This window comes from Xiphophorus couchianus, chromosome 22 (genome assembly GCF_001444195.1).
Source record: "Xiphophorus couchianus chromosome 22, X_couchianus-1.0, whole genome shotgun sequence".
NCBI lineage: Eukaryota > Metazoa > Chordata > Actinopteri > Cyprinodontiformes > Poeciliidae > Xiphophorus > Xiphophorus couchianus.
Genome location: NC_040249.1, coordinates 2,733,599 through 2,757,781, shown reverse-complemented (window position 1 = coordinate 2,757,781; position 24,183 = coordinate 2,733,599). Strand labels below are relative to the sequence as shown.

Here is a 24,183-nt window from a genome sequence, read left to right as displayed (position 1 = left end):
GGCAGAGAATGGAGAGAAGAAGACAAAACTAACTGCAGATGCTATCACAATAACTCATTAGAAGACTCGAACATGGTTTGATAGAAAAAGAGCTCAGTTTCCAGAGAACAACAGATGTCAGAAGTGCCGTCATGAACTGGAGCAAACCCTAGACCACCCACACGACTAAAGAGGTCAATGACTCTTCCAGATTCTTTGAGGTACTGCACACAACAAGCCTGTAGTTTTGCTGAAGTGAGAGCGTAGAAGTGTGTCCACAGTCAGCACACTGCTTGCAGATGTTAAACCATGAAAAAAATAAAATAAAATTAAAAAAACCCTGAAAGACGTCCCTCATTTATTACCTTTCTCTGACCATTTAACCGATTCGGAGGATTTCCGATGATAGAAACATGTGCTTCCCAGGATTTTGCAGGAAAACGCTTCGTTACCTTCCACTGAACTGCTCACTTATTTCCCTTATAAAAGCTTCACCGTGTTCCAGTTTAACGCCGCATTAAAACGCCCTTCTTCTACCGGCCTGTATTTGCCGTCACAGTGAGCTTCTCTGTGTTCCTGTCTTTTAAGATCGCAAAGCAAACATGTGGTGGAGAGTCCGGCTCCGGAGAACTTTGTGTGTTTTTGACAGCTTAAAACAGAAAACAGTTTTAAGCTGTCCTCTCTCTCCAGCGAGCCACTCTTTCTTCCTCTTAAAATGGTCTTCAGGCTTTCTGAAGGTCTTCCAAAGTTTTTCTTTGAACTTCCCTGCCCACACATTTCGAACGCAGCACCTGGCGATGAAAGTCGGTGCTGAAGAACAAAGAAATTGGACAGATGGCAAACAAAACGAGAAATGTCAAGGCTATAAATCTACTGTATCTGCAGCAGATTAAACTGGGGGGGGGGGGGGGGGGGGGGGGGGGGGGATTTCAGCATTTATTTATTTGGGATTAACATTGATGGAGCTAAAATCCTAGTTTCTTCTGTCAAGCAGTTATCTGTAGCATTTCTTATATAGATTATAGAACTGGCAACAAATTGCATCTTTGTCAACTTCTTGAAACAAACAGCCAGTTAAAGCAGGTTATTTTCTTAGACGCTGGTCTCCTGTCAATAGAGCACTTGTTTATCTGTTGAGTTTTAGAAGCTTTTTATGGCTAAAAGATCATATTTAGACATCTTAGAACTAAACTTGGAATCAAATTACCAATGGTTTTATCGACAAATGTAGCTCAGTTAATATTCTACTCTTTTTTTTGTGCCGTGGGAGGCTGGGCGGTTCCTTACCAGGTGCTAGCCAGAAGCCTTTCTCCTGGGTCTTGCTCAGATATAGTTAACCGAATCCCTCAATCATGTATTTCTTAAAAAAATCCACTGAATCGCACTTAGTCTGACCTCTCACCCAGAACCAGTTTGCCATGGGAGACCCTACCAGGGGCAAAAACTGCCCCGGACAACATAGCTTCTGGGGTCCTTGAGGCACTCAAACCCCTCCACCACGGTAAGGTGGCGCTTCGAGGAGGGGACTGTCAGATTTAGAAGTGAGCTCACTCCGTTTGTGTCCTGGACAGGAAACAGTGACTTAGATGCTCAGCCAGTGTTGAAAAGCGCTCAAGAGGCTTTGGGGCAAATGGGTAAATATCTAATGGCTATCTTAGGTACACCCTAAAGCTTCTCCCTGCAGGAGAGCTGGGAAGAGGCAGGTCAAGAGATCTCTTCAGTTTGCTTCAACGATGGAAGGACCTGTTGGTTGGGCTGATAGTTACATAATTGGACGGACATGGTCAGTGTATGGACAGAGAGAGAGCAAAGAAGCAGCTGAAGACCAAAGAAAAGCTTCCAAAGAGATTCCAATCAACTTTTAAATCTCTTTTCTTTAGAAAATGAGCCAAAAAAGAGTCGGGGCCATTGGCAGAAAAAACATGAAAGATGTAAGATAACAATGAAAACATCAGTAAAACAGAAAAAGATCCCCAACAATACTAACCCTGTATAAAAATCATTAGAGATGCACCAAAAATCCCGCTTGATTGACCCTGACTGGTGACCAATTAGTTAGAAATTTACAAAATTATCTTTTGACCACTGAACGCACCATAGATAAGAGCTATATGTTAGCAAGAGAGACAGCTGTTTTGGTAATGCTAGCCTCACTAACCGCTAATATAAGACAGCAAAGACAATTTAAAATGTCATTTTGCCTACTTTCTAAAACAGTAAAGCCGTATTTTGTAGTGGCTACTATTTCATATGTTACATTGCTTAATGAGACGATTCTTTAAATTGTTATTGGCAGATCAAAACCTGACAAACCCCAGACATCAGGAACCAGCCACAAAAATCTGATACATTATTCAGGCACCAGAAAGTTTTAGGTTTTAATTGATGCTTTAATTTTACCAACAAGTTCCTTCTGACTGGGAGTAATATTAACATTCTGGATTGGCCCATTCAGACTCACACAGAATCTGTGGAGAAAGCTAAAGATTAGGGTGATGGCAAGGAGGCCTTCCATCGGTTGTTCAGGACGGGAGATACATCCTCAAAATAAAACATGAAGCTGCTCAACATGAGAAAACACGAAGAAAGCTGCTCTGAAATTATAACAGAAATCTTGGGAAATATCTCAGTCTGTCAGGGGAAAACATAACTTTGACTTTAACTGTATCACAATACTTATTTTTAGTCGAAGGTAGAAAGGCCTGAAGCAGCTGAAGAGGAGTACATAGATTACATCAGTTGTTCAAGTGTGTGTGTGTGTGTGTGTGTGTGTGAGTTTTCACCTTGGCTGCCTGTGGAGAGCAGGCGACGTGAACTGTGCTGGGCTTCACCCCGTTTGCTTTCGGCCTCTTGTAAAGTGCGAAGCGGCTTTTACGTCGACCTCGGTCCCCGTTGGGCAGAGAACCATTGTACCTACACGCACACACGCATAAACGCAAATGTAAACACACAAAACAACAGGGCGTTTATTGTCTAGGCAGCTGGATAATGCGCTGGAATAACAGTCACAGTGGAAAACGCTTGAGGCATTTCGCCGCACTCACAGACCCATCCACAAACCGGTGCCTATAGTTTCCATGCATGCATTTTAACAACAGTGCAGAATGTCATTACACACAACAAAGTCCTCCAAATGCAAGACCGGGAAGGCTGAGAAAATAAACAGAGAGAGTAATTTGGGCTGGTATTTGTCTGAGGAAAGCAGAATAAACAGAGCCGAGTCTCTGGCCCTCAGCTACACCCCGACTCTGCAGTCAGGGAGAGTTTATCACTTATTAACTTCAGGATGAAAACTTTCGGAAACCATTCCTCGTCACCGTCTACTCCAGGCTGTTTCTGAATTTCCGAATGTTTTATTGCAAAAAAAAAAAAAAAAGTGTTTAATTTCAGCTCTGACCAGCATATAACTTCCCGTTCCCGTGAGCAGCAAAGCTTTACAGAAGACGCTGCATGTAGTTTAACACATCCAGAAGAATAAGAGTTTCTGTCCTCATTTTGACCCTCAATTCAGATGAACTGCAGAGAGAAGGCTCAGAGTACACAAACGCACCAGGACTTTTCACTTCAAACAAGTTATTTTTGAACTCATTGTTGAGTAATTTTCTTCCATGTTTGTTCATTTGTTTTCTTTAGTTCTAGTTCTGCAGATTATGATCAGTTTTTATTTACTTCCTGATTTCATATGTCACTCTTTGCACCTATGGTTTATTTGATTTAGTTCGTCCTTTGCGTCTTATCTTAACACCTGCGATTCGGCTTGTTGAATTATTTTCTGGCTGTAAGAGGACAGTGCAAGAAGACCTACCGACTGCTACAGTAAAACACATTTTAAACAGTTGCACCTTTAACAATTTATAACTCATCAAATTTTTTACACTCATAGCACTACCTGCTTCAGGCAAGACACTGTTTTTCCATCTTGCTTACTTGCAACTGAAAATAGATTTTCTGTATGTACGGTAGTACTGCTGGAACCCAAGATGTGGGGACCCAAAGTGGGTCTTAAATCAATCAACCAGAAATTAATACAAAAGTTAATAAGAAATATTATTATAACAGCGGTTGAGGTTCTTTGTGTTATTATACTTCATCATAGTGCTGGAAGATATGACAGAAAAACGTATCACGATGTAAGCGTTTAATATCGGTCGAGAATAATTATTTATTAGTTTTTTTTGTTTTAAATGTATTAAATGCTGCCAAACTGGTGACGTGGCCTTTATGGTTTTATCCACAGTTTTTGCTCCGTCGTTTTTTATTTTTAAGAATTCATGAGGCACGGTGGAGAAACATGAAACTGCTGCTGCGCAAGCTATTCAGCAGGTTGTTGCTAGGTAACCACAAGTTAATCAACAGGTTGCCGGTAGAGGCTGGGCGGCCAAAGTCCGCCTACATCCCCCAGAATGCTGTGCAGTTCTGGATTGGAGTTCAGTGAAATTAATGAATATTCTCTCAGACGTATTGTTACTAATCACTTGTCTATCGCGATATGAATTGTTATTGCTTTCTTGTCCAACCCTACTTGATCATTTAGACTCATCTGTAGTGCTTGGATTCTTTTTGTGGGGCAGAAGCTAAAAAGATTATGAATCGCAAATGTAAGCCAAAACAAATTTAAATAATAGAAAACTAATAACTGTGGACTTCTCAAAAACTTTCTATGAGATGTAGTTTGGGGAAAAAAAATTACATCAAAAAGTATTAAGCAGACATTGAGTGTACTACTTGGATGTGTTAAAATGCTCTCATGCAAGAGTACTTGTCCTATGGGTCTTTGATCAATCAGACCGTCGACTCAACTCCACCCACACACGCTTGGCGTCGGGTCCAGTAAAGGTAGCTCCGGCATGTTGTGAGGACGCCCAGCCTACGGGGCTAAACGTTTCCTCTGCGAGAGCCCAGGCACTAAAACTCAAACAACACCGTGAGGATTTGTGTGTAACCATGGTGAGAGAGAGCAACGTTTGGGAAGAGTTGTCATGGCACAAGCGTAACCATGGGGAAGTTTAGCCCGTATCCATAGAGAGGCCACGGCAGACTACTTGCAGAGCTCGGAGGGCCGCAGGCGGTTCAAAGGCAGTCTCCTGTGGGAAGCAGAGCTGTGTGTGTACATGTATCCAAGCTTTTCCCAAAAGTGGAGGGATCAAAGGTTAACAAGAAATTAGTGCAAGCCTGTGAATACGAACCTGCAGGCTGTTTGTGCTCAGAAAGAGCTGGAGCTAGGACGTTCTTTCCCTGTAACCCAAGAGTAACCAACTTATGAAAGTCTTTTTCCTTCAAACACGAAGGACATAAAGTCGGCTAATCAACATAAACAACTTCTGCAGAGACAATTCCCAAAAGACACACACTGAAAAAGGCAACGATGTTACTCTGAAGCTCTGTGTTCATGTTTCTGTCTAAAATATTACTTAAAGAAGTTAAAATTTCATTAAAAGCTCCAACTGTCCACATGTACAGTATACTTTAAGACACAAGAACTTAAAATATATTTTGGCTGCAAAGCAGAATGCAAAGCAGGATCCATCTGACTCAGACGATTAAAAAGACATTTGAATGAACTGGCCTGTCAGCTCATCACCGTGGGTGAAAAAGACTCATAAAACACTCATACCGAACAGATTACATAAAAATCGGACTCAATTTAAGTTTGATTCGAGTTAAAGCGTACCGACATGCAAATATATTACACAACTGAATGAAATCACATGTCTCTCGGGTCCAGAGCGAGGGCAGATACCAGAGCAGCAGGTTTCTTCCTACCTGTTGATGAGGTGATTGAAAAAGTAGGCCATCTTTTGACTTCCAAACAACGTGAGTAAATAGTTTATAGATATATAGATAAATAGTTAAAGAGTAAACATTTATGCACCAGTTTGTCTTTTGATTTCACTAAACTAGCTATGATTGTTGATGACTGGAGGCAAGTGCTGTTTTGTGGGCAAAAAATAAAATGCTGGAAATGTGACTAATGCAACAATTTGTTTCCACCACCATCAGTTTCATATTTTTCTGCCATTCAACACGTAATACAGCAAAAATAATAAACCTAAAGCAAGCCTGTTGCAAATTATTATCCAGTCCTTTTATAAGGATTTATTAGCATTCATGTATGTTATTCAGTTGCTAAGTTGTATAGTAACAGGTCACCTTAGCTTCACGGCAGACTTCTCATGGGAAGTCCAGTGCTAATTTGAAATGTTTACAGCAACAAATATCTGTGCACCTTTTACAATTCTGCCCTCCATGTCAGTTTCCATTACCCAGAGAGGGTTTATGTTGCAGATGGGATGGGTTAATGGAGCAACCGGCCTCGTTTAGCACAGTAATGGAGCCATTTCCCTGCAGTAGGTCAGCAAATAAAGGTCAGGGTTAAGGGTTCGACTCCTATGATTGAACCGTTTAAAGTTTTAAAGAGCAGCTTTACTTTCAGCTGAGGAGGGTGACGTCTCCTGTTGCAGGGCACATAAAAAAAGTGCCCATCTCAACCTTTTTTCAAAAAAAAAAAAAAAAATCCGGTTGGCCTGACCTAGAATAAAAAACTATGGGTGGAAAAAGCACAGCAAACGGAAAACTGGGGTTCTCCCTTGTAAAGGCATGGAACTACAGTATGTGCGCTGCTTAATGTGTTTTTTCCACTGGGGAAAATTTCCACGGTCAGCTCTCCCTGACAATGCTGCTCCGGCACAACAACACACCGTGACTCGGCTGTGTGAGACGGTATGGGGGGAGGACCTCCCGGCGCCGATCCGAGGCGTACAGGGAGGATGGTTGGAATATCTTTGTGGGCATTACAGATTGTGGAAGTCCGTCCCGCTCGGTTTGGGTAAGCTGAAGAAGCAGGGTGGAGTGGAGTGCTTTTGTTATTTTTTTTGTGTGTTTTTTTTCCCCCCCTCAGTTTGATTAAGAAAAACAAACATGTGACGAAATGAAATGTTCTGATCAGACGCTGCGGTCAGCCAAATGTTATCTCATCTAGCGATGGGTTTCGTTTCCTTCTGAAAAAATAACTGTTCTGTTCTGGAGCAGGACAGAAATACCTCCAGTGTGTGCGCGTCTGCGTGGGTGTGTCTGCGTGTGTGTATGTGCTCCACTGTGGAAACAGTGGAATCCAGTTTGATTCCTTGATAACCATCCAATGCTAAAGAATCTAATTCTGCTAACTTGGTGGAAAATATGAACATATCCAGAGGTTCCCAACACTGAACACACCTAAATCGTACTGAAGTTATGTTCGCCCCTCTCCATTGTTCTGTCATTGAGTCTGAGCCGTCCTTGTGCTACAGTGTAAACAAAGGAACAATGCAAAGGCATGTCTAATTGTTGATACTGAGTCTCTATCGGGGTAATTCAGGCAGATTACCAGAGTGAAGAAACGTAAATATAGCTAACATTTCCACTTCTAGTCGTTTGTTTGCTGCTTTCATTTTCCACCATTGCTACAGGCAAATAGGGTAACTCTGTACTAACAAACCAAAACCAATAAAAAACATGCTTCTTATAGATACTGGTTAGGTTTTTATTCTAAATCTGGTTGCTAGATTCATTTCTCGTTACCTTTAATATCATCATTTCCACTCCTACTGGTCTGGGAGACTTGGAGTAATAGGATTGCAAAATTTGTAACATTTTCAGCTGCTGCAGTTCACGTTCACACTGCACTAAGTCAAACACTCCAAACCTGTTCCCCCTCCTCGCCTGTGGGGGCGCTGTACGAAGAAACGCTGAAGGAAACGACACAAAAACCACGAGGGATTGCTAGCACAAAACTCGCACGCTTGTTTTGTTGTTTCTGTGGTCGTGCAGGGCATTCTGGGTATTGCCCTGCACGAGCTTATAGTGGAGCTTTTGGAGCAGCCTCAAAGGTAAAACTAACTTACAAGTAACTTTACAGCAAGGTGCTGGAGCTTGTATTAAATCAATAATTCCTTAATGTTGATTAAAAGGCACTAAATAAGAAAAATAATCTGCCAATAGGAGAAGACAGTTTTCCCACTGGCAAATTTTTTTTAAAACTAGATCCTATATCTTGCTGAAACGTTACTTGTAAGTTAGTTTTGTCTTATGTCAAGTGTACGGGGACTAGAAATTAGACCAAAAATACTTGGAAAGATTTTGGATTTTTGCAGCGTACATCCCAAATCTGGCCTCCTTCTTTCTTCCTGTGCCTCAGTAACAGAAATAAAGCACAAAAAAGGGCTTGCAGCTTTAGAAAAATCATGCTTACCCCCCCCCAAAAAAAAAAAACAGAAACAGCATGGAAACATATATACAAATATTTATGTGTTGTAGGATTGAAATATTTCCCATATGTACAGAATTAAAACAAACAGAAATACACATTTTCTCTAACATCAAGTTGGGTTGTTTACATTTTCACACCTCATGATTGAAATGACTGTAATAGAATCAGCGTCTGAAACTTTCTGAGCATTATTAGTTGACGTTATTAGCTTTCGCCTACCCGAGCACAATGAGCTCCCCGTACTTCACTGGCACTTTGGTGGACGAGGTGGTGGAGATGTTTTCCTGCTCCGGGGAATACATCGGGCCCTGCTGACTGAGGCTTGCAGGGGGGGGGAGGTCGGACGGGATCCAACAGGGTGAGGCGGGACGGGGTGAGGAGGAAAAGAAGGCGACGTCGATCGAGCGGAGCAAGAGGAGGGGTGAGAAGGAGATGGAGAAGGGGAGAGGGGTCAGCTGATCCTCAGCTCCAGCCTCTCATGCTCCATGTGTTCGCGTGTCGCAGCGCCGCCTGTCCTGCCCTGCAGGAAGAGACAGAGGAAACGCACGCATAAAGCTCTGCTCGTTTTATTTACACTGACACCAGAGGAAGAAACACACATGTCTGGATTCTAAATATTACAAATTTTTTACAATGTAGAGTAGCATTAGCAATTTCAACAGCCTTTAAAAAAAAAAAAAAATCAGATTTCAGATTTTTACTCTACAGAAAGTGGATTTATTGGCTCTACACATGTTCATCATATAGTTGCTTTGTGTGTTGCACCATTTGTCTGCAAATTTTGGCAAAAATATTTTATGTACAAATACATCGTTTTATATTTATCACTAATTAAATTCATCAAGCACATTTAACTGGCTGCTACTACTCCATTACAATGTTAAAACCCCAACATAAAATACAAGGTTTTGCAGATTTAATAAAACTTGCAGGGCCAGTCCAAGGTTGAATGAGGCCCGGGGCAGAATTAGATATTTGGGCCAAAACAAAGCCACACCTAAACAATTAACTAAGATTTATTGCAGTTTTTGACAATATGCTGATATATGTTGCAGCCCTCAGATGCAGAAAACATTTTACACATTTCACTGAAGAAAATCGTACCTACAAAACCTTTTTGACCCTCTGAGAAAAACAACTCAAATGTTTTGGGGTTTTTTTATTTAAGAACTACAGTCAGTTATCGATGCTGTTTTTGAGTTATCCTCTGAAGTAAGCATCTGTGTATGACTTTCTGTACGCAGGAAATCACAGAAAGGAGAAACGAGGGCATGAGAAACAGAAGGCAGTGGACTTCCTACGGCGGCTTTCTGAAGCAGATCAACATGGGTTTGAGTTTAACTCGTGACCTTTTTGTAACAGCTCCTTTTTTCTCCCCACCACTCACTAGACGGGCAAAACCGAGAGACGGATTTATCGTACAATTTATTTTACATCATGACTTCACTTCCAGGCAGCCTGCGCCAGGCGAAGCGGTGCATTTCTCCTACGATTCCCAGAGTGCCCATCTGCTGGGAGTTTCCACCACCACAAATGCACACGGTGTGGGACGTAAAGTGTTTTTTTTTTTTATGAGTGAGGATGGGCAGGAGCAGGAAGAGTGATGGAGCGTGGGAGGCATTCAAGAATGTAAATGCATCCAACATTTGAAGTCCAGATCGTTCTGGAAGGACTAATTATTTGAGTGCTTTACATGCACTACAAACCACAATAAATTGTGCTTTTCAGTGGGAACCATTAGGTTTGCCCAACATGCACTAAGGTTTTATTAGCACCAGCTGTCCTGCCCAGACACATGCCATTGTTAAACATCACTGTCTGAAGATAGAAAAACAGTTTTCTGCAAACAAGTTTATTGACGAGCACAGTTTGAGAACATTATTCCAGTTCAATCAAATTCAAATAACTATTTTGAAATCATTCTTTTGACCTCTATAGAATACAGAAAAATAGACTTTTCTAGCCAATACACACATTCAAATACCGCTAAATAGTTAATGATAAATAAAAGTTGTAAACAGTAAATGTAGGTCAATCAATATGTATCGAGCAACATATTCTTCCAATGCAGATGATTTATTAAATCAGTTTTTATTTAAAATTGCAAAAAATAATTTTTGTGTCCAACATTTTCATACTCTATATTTAATGCTGGTGATTGTTATTACATTATGTAATACTCTTAAAATGAGTGCACATGGAATTGTATGAAATAAATATTATTGAAGGTATCAAGGTTATTCAATCCAGAATAATTAGGGATACTTGTTACATTTCATGGAAAAAATAAATCCCAGCGGTTGCATCACTGTCTTTTTTTAATGTCAAGGTAGATCTGCTATGTTCATATTAGTTTAGATTTGTTTGTATTTAAGACATTTATTTTTCTAAATGAAAACAGCTTTTGCCAAATTCTCAAGAACCACAGCAACATTCATTTTACAAACTGTGGTATTTTCATGCTACGAACCAAAATTTGTGACTTTAGCCAATTCTTTTGTTGCCGTAGCTCCAAATTTGTGCCGACATTGATGTTTTTCAGCTCGCAAATTTGTTTTCGCACTTGCTTCATCATTTACAGTAGCTCTATAAATTGTTTGGTTTGAATTATTATTATTCACTAATCCCACAAGAGGCATAAAAAAATCAAACATGCACATTAAAATCTTTGCTGAACTGTCCAACGAGTCTGAAAAACCCAAACTGAGTAGAAAAAGCCACGAAATAGCATCAATTGACTTGCCTTCAATATTTTTTGCTGGTTTAGAATAAGAAAAATGAGAGAAAGTGTGCGTGTAACACATTGGTTGCTAATATATACACCACAAAACCCCACAAAAAAAAAACCAAAGCACTGGTTTAAAGGGGACATTTAGAAAGTGTTCAGCGGTTCACTTTCAGAGCGTCAGCACTTTGTGCTGTGAACCTGCAACGTTCCCACACTCACACAGGAAGCGACTTCGTGTTGACATTAGCGACTGCTCTGTTGTTTGGTTGACCAATGTCAGGAGAAAAGTTTCACTTGATCTTGTGCTGCTAAAATGTCGCTGATAGCAAACTGTCTGAAGGAGGGCACGTATTACACATTTTTACTCAGAAAAGGTGCGATCACAGGATCCAGAGCGCCGAGACACTAAATTAATGCTACATTTTCCATTTCAAGATTCTTAAGAGGACTTTTTATGTGTAAATACAAACATTTCACATCGTGTTTCCTTGCTAGTAAAAGTCCTACTGATGTCTTGGTGAAGGTTCTGTGGATAAAGATCTCAACAAAACATTATTATGACAGAAAGAAGAAAGAAGACAGTCCACATATGATTTCAGCGATACATATCACTTCACTACCTGAAGATGACAAGATGTGGAAATGAAACGGAAATCCTTACGCAAATGTTATTTCTTGATTTGATGATTTTAATAAAACTGCGTAAAGCTAAAAACACTTTTTTTTAAAAATATGGTTTCCATGCTTCTCTAGTTCTGCAGTGGCTTTAATGTAAGAAAGATATGAAAATTATTGTTGCTTTCGTATGTTGAATAGAGGTTTCATTTCTATTCAATGTTTGTTTTCAAGATTCGATTACTAAATTAGTTTCAATAATTGATTCATCGCGATTAATTGTTTCTGCCCTTATGTCAAGCCAGAAACGACGGTCCTGTACCGAGTGATGTACGAATCCATACCATTAATGAATTCATACTTTATTTGTCCTCTGATTCCAACTCCACCTGTTTTGTAGCTGGACATATCGATCAAAAGTTTCTCTTCCTGTTAAAAAGGAAGTTGTTCCTTTTCACTGTTGCCGCATGCTTACTAAGTAAGAAAGATTAATGATTTCCCTTAAACGAAAACGTGTTTTTCAGTAATAACCTGATTTTGACTGCACTGCATTATAACTAACGCTAAAATTCTAATGTATGTAGTTGAATTTAAATCAGTTTAATAAATAACTGAATTGAACTGATGTTTCTGCACATAAATTGTATTTGTTTTGCAAATTATGAATTGAGCTGTTTACATACAATGAATCGACTTGAATTGATGCAAGGAAGCCATTTCTCTCTCTCGCTCTCTGTGTGTGTCATCGATGACAATTTGATGACATTTGAACATTATTTTGAAATCAGTGCAGACATGAAGCTACACTCCTTTACAAACTGTCTCCCAGTCTCACCGCAGCTCCTGTGAAGCGGTAACACAAGAGTTTTAACGCTTGTTTCACTTCTGATCTATTTTTAAAACCCACATTTGACAAAGGAGCGACGAGCCGTTCTCCTCTCAGAGCAAGGGCGGAGGTGAAACAATTAGTAGCAACACCGAGATAACGCCGTTATTTCACGCGTTTAAATTGTAACCAGCTCGTCCGCAGCAGCAGCAGCAGCAGCGTCTTAACAAGCTTGATTTCAGCAGATGGTTGGGGGAGGGTGGAGACACCTGAACTGCTTCCCTGGCGAAAAACGGGTTAATCCCACAAAACTCCAACAAAGTTATCAGAGGGTCCACACAAACATAGCGAACTATGCCTCGTGCGTGCATAAGTATGTAGGGGTCTGAATAGAGCTACTAGCTGGACTTGCCAGGAATTGATCGCTTGAGTATGGATCCAGACAGGGTAGGGCAAAAGATTAATAGACCCGGCTGCTGAGGGTCCTGTAGCAAGAGTTTAGTCTACGTTTTTGCTAAGGACTTCGGGTTTTTTTCTTTGGGTTGTCAATTTTGAGGAAAGGGTAAAAAAAAAAAAAAAAAACATATCTCTACCGTTTTACATTTTGCAGCCATTTCTGCACACTGTTTTTTGGGAGGGGAAATGCAGAGAATCTCATTGGTGGCCCCCGCAACAGCAGGCTACATTGATGAGCTTAATGTCAATGAACGTGTGCACAATAGTAATAAGAGAGTGGAAAGCACTGGAAAGGTCAGGAGAACAATGCCTTGAGCAGAACATTTGGTGCGCTGCCGATTTCTTTAGAAGATGTGGGGGGAAAAAATAACTGCGTCCTGAACATCTCTGGAACGTTTCAGGATAAGATGTGCTCCGTTTCTCCCGCTGCAGGACTGCGGATGAAAAACAGCCTGTTAGCTAAATCTGGTGCATTTGTACCCTGTAAAATACCCCAAATCTATTGTTGTTCACCTCTGTCCAACTCTTAAACACACAATGACCAAATAAATCAAAAGGAGGAAATCTTTAGATTACTATCAAATGCAAAATGAATTTCTGGGCAGTCTTTATTTTTAGATTCCAGAAGACTGAAAATAACTACTTAGAACCTTAAGAAAGAAATTAGCCGGCATGGATTGATGTCCAAGCGAAAAGGGATTCCTAAAGCTAACAAACATTTGGACTAAAAATGAAGATAAGAGTTTACTGAGCGTGTTTTTGTAAAGAAATTACAGTAAAAAATTATTGCTGAAACGATTAATCAAATTAATTGTGAATAATCGCTTTCTTTTTTATAATAATCGTCCACTAATTTAGTAACTGGACTCAATAAAGGCCATCTGGGGAAAAAACAACAAATTCAGAGCAGTATTATAAAACTATGCAAACAATATATACATTGTTTATGATAAAATCATATTTCTCTGTAAATGTGTTTTAGCCAAAACGTCGTAAGTGTATCAGTTCTAGCTTCATCTGGTTTACTAAAGGAATGCTACAGTACCGCATTTTAGGCAATAAAATGTTTATTTTCCTACTTACAAAAAGGAATTGAATTACTTGTTTATTTGCATTTCCCTTTGTATTTTGGACTGAGTGGTTAAATGAAAAATTTGTAGAATGTGCCAATTTTTTTAAGCCAATAATTGATTCATTGTCAGAATAATCGATTAATCAATTACTAAAACAACTGTAATAAAAATGCCATTACGATTTTAAAAATACGTCATCTTTTTAACAACCTACAAACAGGGTTAGAGGAATCTAAAGAGATTGCATTTTGGGGAAAAAACACAACTTTTACTTTTTACAGCTATTGTCCGCTATTCACTCGTGTTATGTGTGTGTGTGCAGTTTCTGAAGAGTGTGTCTGCACAGCTCTGCATGACACTAAAGCCAGGCATGGCCGCTTGCCAACTGCTGCTAAGCTACAGAGACACACAGCGCTGCAACAATCGAGCCGGGGAGCTCAGAGAGAGGCTGACTTTGCAGGCTGAGGTCACAGACTGTAGCAGCAAGCTGCTGACAGCACACAGAGCGACCTCATAAATCTCAACGCAACCCAGCACAGGTGACACCTGCCACTCCAGCAGAGAGAGAGAGAGAGGAAGAGAGAGAGAGAGCTCGACACTTGACAAACCCAAGGCACGGCACCTAATGCAAACGACATGAGGAAACACCTTGATTCATGCTGGCGAGGAAGCAGCAGCTGCGCCTCTGTTTACCGCATCGCCAAGCCAACCTGCAAACACGACTGACTACGGCCTGTTTTAGTGCATAAAAACAAACGCCGCACTCAAACAGTATGTCCAGTTTTTTCTCGTTTCTCTTTCTTTCACGTTGATTTATATCTTGAAACGGGACAAAATGGGTTCAGAGAGGGAACGGCTCACCGGCTTCACGCCACTTTGGCTGATTCTGGTTTCTCTAAGAGCGATGGGTGACAACTTTCAAAATGTTTCATTTAGCCTTCCTGCAGCGAGCCGTCTCTAACTATTAACACTGGACTCACCGAAGATGTAACACTAGAGTTTTATGTCAAGGTGTCTGATATGATGTGAAGTCATATTTATTTATTTGTTTTTTTATGTAGAGCATTTTCAGAACAACTAAAGGTAAGATAGTTATTTGATTGTGCTACAAAATGTCTAAAAATACATAAAGCTGCCCCTTTAAACAACATTTAATGACTTTACGCCGGCTTTTTGCTGGCTGTAATAAACTTACCGAAACCCTGTCAAAGATACTTGACTAGAAAACAAAGCCCAGCGAATACGTTTCACGTCAACAACTTGAAAATTTTGTTTGCATCCAAATTTTTCCCCCAAAATAATTACAGAATTTCTGGCATAGCACATGATCGTCCACTAAAACATCAAGATGGAGCAAACTTTGGAGAAAGAAACACATTATGGTGTGTGGTGAATATTATCACACTCTCAGGTTCGATAACCTGAGAGTGTGATAATAAAGACCCCAAACCTGTTGAACTACAAGCTAAATAAAAAATATATATATATATATATTTGACAAAAAATGTTTTAAAAATTCAACATGCAGACACCAAAAATGATTCGTTTTAATTTTCACAACGTGTTTGAAAGAAACTGCCATCAGCAAACAAGGACAAGAGCAACAGCTGGACAACAAAGAATCCAGAGACTCCAACACGATTGTTGTCTTCATTACTGGACAGCAGTAAGAGTATCCTTGTGTTAAAGTGGGTCAGGAAATCAATAAATAATTACGGTTGCTAGGAAGAAGCTCAGGGGTGATGATATGAGTCTGGCCTTCTGTACATGCAGAACGGTTCAGGACGAAACGGACCCGCTGCTCTGCAAACACTACAAAACAAAGGTTGCGATCTCTAAATATAGAGACGGTTTTGATCTGCTTTCTTCAAGATTTTAAGTTATTTTTTGTGCATATTCTATAGGATGTTACAAAGGATGAAGGCTGGATTTTAGTCCAAGATTGGATCCGACATCTCCCACGTAGCTTCATCAACATTTTTTAACAACCCGCTTTCCGTAAATAAACGACTGGCAGTAAAAGTATGTCCAGGTGTCTCCTGAACATCCGTAGAAACTTGATGGTGACAAATTCACTTACACACCAACCCTGTTTTAATGCTTTGATCAACCTGTAGTCGGTTTGCCTGGAAATTCTGGTTCGTTTGGAAACTCTGATGTGGAGCAAAAAAGTGAACTCTGGTCCTCCTAAAAAAATTAGGTCTCGGTTCGGCTGAAGTGAACTCTGGTGCTGTGATGCAAGCAGACCAAGACAGCTCCAAAAGCAGACAGTGGACTACAAGCATTCTGGGTAAATATAAGCAAAACAAACACTAGCTAATTAGTGTTATCGGGAGAAATGGCTGGTGGTCTTTCACCACAGTAAAAGAGAAATCCTACAACCACTAAAATCTGATGTTACTCCATTTTTGTGTCTTCTTCAAAGGTTTTTGTGTTGTTTTCTTCAGCGGTTCTTGCTGCAGCACCACTGCAGCCGAAAAGGGGGAACGGGTTTTTCAATAGTTTGGTCCGCGCCAGCTGCTAATGTCACTAATGTTGTAATTTTGGTTCCCAGTCGAACCGAGAAGTGTGAAAACAACCTGAACACGTCACTCAAAGAGTTAATGAAGTTTTGCAAGCTGAGGTGAAATTTGGCATTATTTAGCACAATCTAAGCTGAGGGCGGATGACGGTTGTGTAAAACAGAAACCTGAAGGAGGAAAAAACAAGCTCCTCTCCAGGCCTGCAGCTGCTGTGATCTCTGTCAGAGCCCCTTTATGAATAAGACCCAGCAGATATCTAATCATCCCGGTATTGCTGGCTTTCACCACATCCTCAAAACACTGCGGCTTTAAGGCATCTCGCACCTTTCATGTCACCGGCGACGAGTCGCGATGACGCGGGGCTCTGAAGCTCCCCGGCTGCCTCGCGCAGAAATCTCTTCAAACGCTCGCGGCAGCCGCTTTCCAAAAAACAGAAAGCCTACCTCATCCCTCCTCTGCACTCTTTTCATGTCCGCGTCCCATGACTGCTGGTTTTGTTCCAGCTATTACGAGCCATTGACAAGAAGAGAGGGGCTTTTATTTTAGGCTGGGTTTTTTTTTTTTTTTGCTACACAAACTCAAGTCGAGCACGTCATATTCCCAGGCCTCCTCCCCACCCGCCACTTCCTCCACTTCCCACAACTCTCTTTAAGGAGCCAAGGGACAGAACAGGATGGGAAACTGTACTCTACAGTGTGGTTCTGATTATGGATCTGCAAACAGTTTACCTGGAGGTTCGTGTGTCCTTGGAAGCAAACATGTGTTTCGCTGACGTGAATCTGGGCGAACTGAACGCAATCACAGCACAACGTGTAATGGAAAAAAAGGGAGAGATGGATGGAAACAGAGGACGGCGCGGCCCATTCCTGTTAAAGATATTGCTAATCAGACTTTCACAACACACAGTCTTCTCTGACCCAACTACTAACATTTGTCCGGACATCAGAGCTCTACAAGTTTAGGCGAAACTTCTAAATTCAGACTGGGAAAGCAGATGTAAGCGTGTGTCAATACCAGGTCTGACAGCATGGAAATCAAGGTTTTAGCGTGACTCAACATGTCTACGGTCCTCTTACAGAAGTTTGGATTTATTGTTTTGACAGCTGTTTTAGGGAATAATAAATAAAACTTTCAGGAATTATCTCATGGCAGTTCTGCCAGGTTCTGGTAGTAAAAACGTCTCACCTCGTCAGCGTTTGGGTTAATATTAAAATACACAAATGAATCAAACTGGCTTTTTTTTTTCTGCCTCACTAACAGATTTATGACACAACAGATGAGGTATTGTGTTCGAGAAATCGCTTTAACAGCTCTCGATCACGCGTGTGAGGTTTTCTGTCTGCTGTTAGCTTAAAACCCGTTTTCACTGGGATGGTAAAAACATTACATTTAGGATCGTCTTATCTAGTAAAATGTGGTGATTTGAAGACAAACCTTACAGTCCATCTCGCATACAATGAACTAAATACAATTTGTCTGGAGTTGTAAAATATGAACTGTATTCATTTAGGTCTCAAAACTAAGAAAAAACAGAGTTTTATAAGAGGCTTGTTTCACATTTATGAAAAACAAAGTACTATATGTATGTTGTCTTTATATATTAAAGGAAGTTATTAGGAGTTATTTTAATACTACATTATATTTTGACGACTGATTCTCATTGCATATGACAGACTGTAACTCTTAATCAAACCAGTGTTACCTAGAGCGACCTCCTGTTAGGGTTATGATCCGTTAGTCACAAAACCACATTTTGTTAGGGCAAAACGTGAGCTGACATCTAGTTAGTCCTGGTTGTCCACAGCGTTTCTTTTCATGGACGCACAATTACGAAAAGAACAAAACCGCAAAAGTATGAAATGGCCAAGAAGAAGGTTTTGTTGAAATAAAATGTCAGAAATGCACAAAATGGACATAAAGAAAAGAAAATAACATTAGATATAAAAAAAATAATTGTAAGGATTCAAAAGATGTGTAAGAAAAAGGAAAACGTCATAAGCTGTCAGTTTTTATGTCCTAACTGTAAAAAATGACAGCTCCTTTATGCTAAAAGCTCTTATTTCATCTCTTTAACTCCACTTGTTATGAGTTTTTTTTTAATACAGAGTGCGAGTTCATGAGTTTTCCCATTTGTAGCCTACAGTTGTAAACTGTCCTGTATTTAAGCATGTCAAAGTTGATTTAACTCAGGTTGAAAAGTTGACTTTACTCCGAGTTTTAAGGCAACCTTTGAACTTTTGTCTCTACAGCAAGTCAAAGGACTTAAAGTTCGTTACAGTGTACACATTCAGAGGCTGGACCGATCATAAAAAGGTCCAATGTAACGCAAAGGAGCAACTCAGCTTCTCCACAGAACCACCCGCTGCTAAGAATCCAGCAGACCTCACCTCTAACAAAAGCTCCCTTTTTCAAACTCCCAATCCACTTGAACCATGTCCCACTTGTAAAGTGGGCAATGACTGAGGCTGCTTAGTGGGGAAAAAAGGTCTCACAACACCAAGAAACACGTCTTTGGGAGGGGAAAAAAAAGTAATAAAGCATCACTGAAACGATACAATCACTGTTTTTCTGTTTTTTTTAATTGAGTAAATGCCTTTGTCTCTCGGAGGTCATTATTTGTTTAATTCCAGTGACAGAGAGTGATCTCTCTGTACCATAATGTGATTTAAAATAAAATCTTGTGTGTATTATAAGCCTGGCGGGCCACCAGGCTTTACTTGTGCCTAGGCTAAGCATTGCTTATTTATTCGAGTCTTTTTAAAATGTTTTAATTTTTTTAAGATTTTATAGTTGGTGTTCAGGTATTAATCCTGCAATCTTTCAATAACACATAATTATCAAGAGATATTTTCAAATTTCCTGTCAACTTTAAACATTTGTTAACTCAAACTCCCAGCAGGCCGCTGGTTGAATGACTATACCCCAGCACACAACCACCGGACTTAGCAGGTTTTCTAAACATAAGATGCACCGATGAGAAAATCTGGGCCGATAACATCACACCGTGGTTAAACTTCCCACAATGCATCACTATCACAAGCGAATGACCAACTTCCTCTACTCCCCCAGAAACAAATGGCAATAAAATGGAAATAAATATCCGTGGTTAATATCAACCCAATTTCAGTTATTGGACCTATTCAGATATATTAAAAAATGACTCATTCTGGGTGATGCCGGTGTCATTTATGACACTTATTCCTGTTTGACATAGTTTGAGAGAGAATTGGAGCCAACCTCAAAAATATTAATTAAAATAGAAATTTCTGGTTTTTTTTTTACATTTGTCAATGTTTTATTGTCAACACCAACAGTCTGTCGTATCATCATCAAAAAAACAACTTTTGAGTTTGGATCTAACTTCTCACATTTGTACACTACTACAAAGAGACCCAAGGATCTCAACTTCAATGGTGGTGTAGCCATCTATAATTAGTTTAAAATACCTCCAATTAAAGCGGATTTCAGAGGAGAGGAGCTCCATGTGAAGCTATCCGGTCCTACGTCAGCGCTGTGGTTCGAAACCCTCAACTTCCTGCGTCAGAGGGCGGCTGCGTGGTGGGAAAGCCACCAGGTCTGCAGCTCATCAGAGAGAGACCTCTAAATGGCCATCTCACGCGTGTGACTGTCACATTTGGACGCCAGATCTGAGTGTGACGCCTTTCAATTCGCGGCCGGATTGTAGCTGCTGCCTTCAGGAGCAGAGCTGGAGTCATGCTCACTTAAAAAAAACTTTAAAAATTCATATTCATGTCTTATGCTCCCAAAATGAACCAGTTAGTTTTCCAAACTAACTGGTGATTAGAGGTTTAATTTTAATTGGAGGGCGGGGGGCAAGAAAAACAAACCTATATCAGATTAGATTACATTTGTTGCCAATCGAAAAGGACATAAAAAGGACTTGGAATCAGACGGACGTGGAACAGAAAGCTTCCTACAATTTCTTGGAAACGTTTTCCAAATGGCCTTTCACACGGAGAATTATGCAGCACATCATGTTGAAGGCCTACACTGTCGTCCACATGCTCATCCTCGGTGTTGGTCTTAATGTTAACAACACTCAAGCGCAAACCCTACAATTTATGGTTGAGTGTTTTTTTTTTGTTTGTTTCTTTGTTCTGTTCCATTTCAGAGTGGGAAGCAGTAAACACACTGAACCAAAAAAGAGAATTTCAGGCAGAAACACAGGAGTGCGAGGATGTGTGTTGATGGATGGGCCTGGTGTCTGTGGGTAGGGTTGCAGGACCGGGTCAGAGGAGAGGGGTTGGTTTACACATGTTGAAGATAGGACTCCTGATGCCTCGGAAACTGATCTGTGTGGAGGATCTGGCAAAACCCAATGCCAGATCCTCTTTCCCTTTTTTTTTTTACCTTCCATTTTGTCTCCTTCTTGGTTTAACTGATCCAATCAATGACTTCATTTTCCCCTGCGACACAGAAAGAGGATGAGCGTCTCTGGCTGTCGTCAAGATATCAGAGTTGTTTTTTTTAGCATTTATCAAATTATTATTACTATTTATGTGAATTTTTATGTTGTTTTTAATGCTGCCATTCCAAGGGCCTTAAGTGGAAGATTACAAAACTATTAGAAGAAGCTGGTCAGAGACGGGAGCTGAGAAATCCCACCACCAATCTAAAAATGCCTGAGTCAACAGCATTTCTTTTGATAAACCTTTTTAAGTTAAGTAAAAGTCAGATAAAGGTTTTCAGAGTTTTGCTTGTACGCATACAATGGAATAAAACTTTCTCCATGTTTTATTTGAACTACTGTCTTGTTTAAATTATACAACTATAAAATGTTTTACAATGCTCTGTATGTGTTAAAAACTCTCAAAACACTAATTTGACAAAAATGAAATGAAAAAAATAAGTAAATGAATAAACTGATTTAGCAATTGATTAATCATTAACTGGAGTATTCAGACTTAAAAACGGGCGACTGTTGAAAGTGCAACATGCTCAGATCAGTAATTAAGCCAAAACAGTACAAAATGCATACATTGTGCCTTTAAGATAGAAGAAAAACCTTCACCTGTAAATATTTTCTACCCAGAACTCCTCAAGTGATAGTTAGTCACCTGGTTCAATTTCAGTAAAAAATATTGTCTTTTATTGAGCTCCTTTTGCTATCCAATTAATATACAGTTAATCAAAAAAGTAAATAGACAGAGTTTGATTAATCTATTAATCAGCAGAATATTTGTGATTACTAAAATAATCATTGCAGCCAAACATCAAATGTTAACCTAAAAAGCAAGTATTCCCTCTGCTACTACAAGGTAAACAAACAACTAGCAGAACTTGAGTTCTATTTATACTTTTATCTGATTTTTATGAAACTCAAAAAGTATATCAGTCATAGTTTTTTGAAGTTCTGCATACAGTAAAACACGTAGGACTGGCTAACATTTGCTTCTTGATTAGTTGTGCTGTCTGTGTTCTGTTAGCCAGACCTGCTTCTCGTAGCTCATCAACTGTATTTAAAACAAATTTACGCAAATAAGAGCTATGGCTGGCACTAATTCAGTTCCTATTTTTTGCTAATAGAAATAATGCATTTCCAAACAGATAAATGTGAGTACCTTGTCAGTAAGAGAAAGGTATAGTAGCCATCAGAACAGTCATTTTAAAACCTTGGTGTGTTTTAATACTAGCAACCAGCCAATGCCTTTCTCACTCCCGTTTTATCTTAGCATGGCTTTCCAGACAGAATTGATTTACTAAAATAATCTTTTTCACATATTGCAGGCTTGCTGTTTCTTCAACACTAAATGTGTGAGAACACTATTTTTAATGAGCAACTGTGGTGAAGTGTTTGCCACACTAGTAATTCACTCTGACAGAAAAAAGGTAAATGTGGACAGAAACTCAAAGCAAGACACAAAGTAACATTTTTTTGGTAGTATGGACATATTTAACCTTTCCTTTCTCTTTTCACACATATTACAATGACAGTAGTAATTGAGGATTAAATAATAACGATCATCTTTCAGTTTTTACCAGTGTGGTCATCTCTGGCAACCTGAACACGTCAAATCTGAATCTGGCAAACATCTTGTGTTAATTCTTCATCCTGCTCACACTTTCTTCTTCTGGTGTGAATTGGACCTCAGAAGCAAGGCTGCAACACCTCCTACATTTTTAAAATCTAATTGTCTTCATCTTTATATGTAGAGATGTTTTATGGGTTCGGCTGTCTTTAAATAGGGACTGTCTTAAATACAACCAGACACGATCAGAATCATTTTCCCTCCTACATCGGATCTCCTGTCTTAAAAGTAAGCTGGTGCAATAAAACACATTAGTGTAACCCAGAGAAACCTCGGATCAGCAGAGGGTTTTAGGAAAGGAAAACCTGCTGCCTGCTGCAGACCTACAGAAAACAAATGGTTCAAAAGATTAATTAAACTCCTAACGTGTACAGACAGATGAGACTTCATTAGGGACACAAATCAGACATGTGTTGCTGTGCAGCAGCTAGAAATGGAGAATTGATTAAAATAAAATTTTATGTTCATATTACTCTGAAATAGACTTCATGGGATTCAAAAAAACAACATATCTCCCTGGAGTTCAGTCTGCTCAGAGGTGATTTACACAGAGTCAGCGTGTCGATGTACACAGGAAGTCCCAATTCCCTCCCCACTCTCACTCCTCTCATTCTCTCTGGTCCCAGGAGTTTTCTGCTGTTCCACTGAATGTACGGCTATAGGAGGCTCTCTTTTTGCACGTCGATGAATGCAAATGGAAACTACATGAGTCTCATTAGATACCAGCTTAAGGAAAACAGGAAATAATGAGAAAAGACACAACAGACAGAGATGTACTGTACATTAATATTGGTGAACAAATGTCTTTCATCTGGAGATCTATCTTTATCAAATATAAAAATAAAGGAACAGAACGTGATCAAATCTGCTAAAACTACCAATTGTAGCAGTCCAGTCAAAATCAAATTAGGATAGTCTGGCCTTTCTATGCTATTCCACTTGGTTCATATCTCCCTTCACTTCTCCTTTTTGACTTTCTACCAGAAAAACTGGATTTTACATCTCGTTGCTTGTACTTGTGACAGTGCAATGACAATAAAGTTGAATTCTATTCTATTTTATTTTTCTGCTTAAAACTTAAACAGAGTCCACGCCTTCAGGAAGCAATCATTTCCCAATAGCCGAGGGGCCAGACCCTCTGCACGAATCAAAGAGTAGTAACACTGAGATGTGGACAATCCTGACTCCAATAACAAACATCAAAACATGATTCTCTTGAAGTTATTTTATTACTAAATCTTGAGGAATGCAGAGGCTGGACCTTTGAAGTGTGCAAAGTGCGTCACAAGGAGGGTTTATGGTGAAAATCACATGCAAAGATAAAATGTCAACGATTTTCACCAAAATGCCAAAGCATGCGCACAAGACCAAAACAAAGCGACAATAAAATAACTAGCATGTGAGCTACTGAAAGCCATTTCCACAGACTCTTACGTGGATCTTGTGCTCCAAACGAGAGTAGCGAAGGACAGACGTACAGGTCTAGAAGGGAAACGGATTCTTCTGAACGGTAATCGAATCGCTTCACCAAGAACCTAAAGATTCAATTACTGCTACTAAACAGCTGAAAGAAGGCTGCCACACTTTTCCATTGTTTACGACATACACAAATCGTCTTTAGTGCACTGACTTCAGATCGCTGGGCAATGAAGCCATTTTTAAAATCTACAGCTACAAACTGTGTTTTCC

The 24,183-nt window shown here is 39.8% G+C and overlaps 1 protein-coding gene across 1 annotated transcript in view; it reads right to left on the bottom strand.

The window, feature by feature from the left end:
- The window catches only part of peli1b (pellino E3 ubiquitin protein ligase 1b), a 44,588-nt gene that overhangs the window by 9,272 nt on the left and 11,133 nt on the right, over positions 1 to 24,183 (bottom strand). The window contains exons 2-3 of the mRNA XM_028007232.1: positions 8,444 to 8,744; positions 2,763 to 2,892 (exon numbers count right to left, since the gene is read on the bottom strand). Of these exons, the coding sequence (XP_027863033.1) occupies positions 2,763 to 2,892; positions 8,444 to 8,526 (213 nt within the window). The 5' untranslated portion in view covers positions 8,527 to 8,744. The remainder of the gene's footprint in view (positions 1 to 2,762; positions 2,893 to 8,443; positions 8,745 to 24,183) is intronic.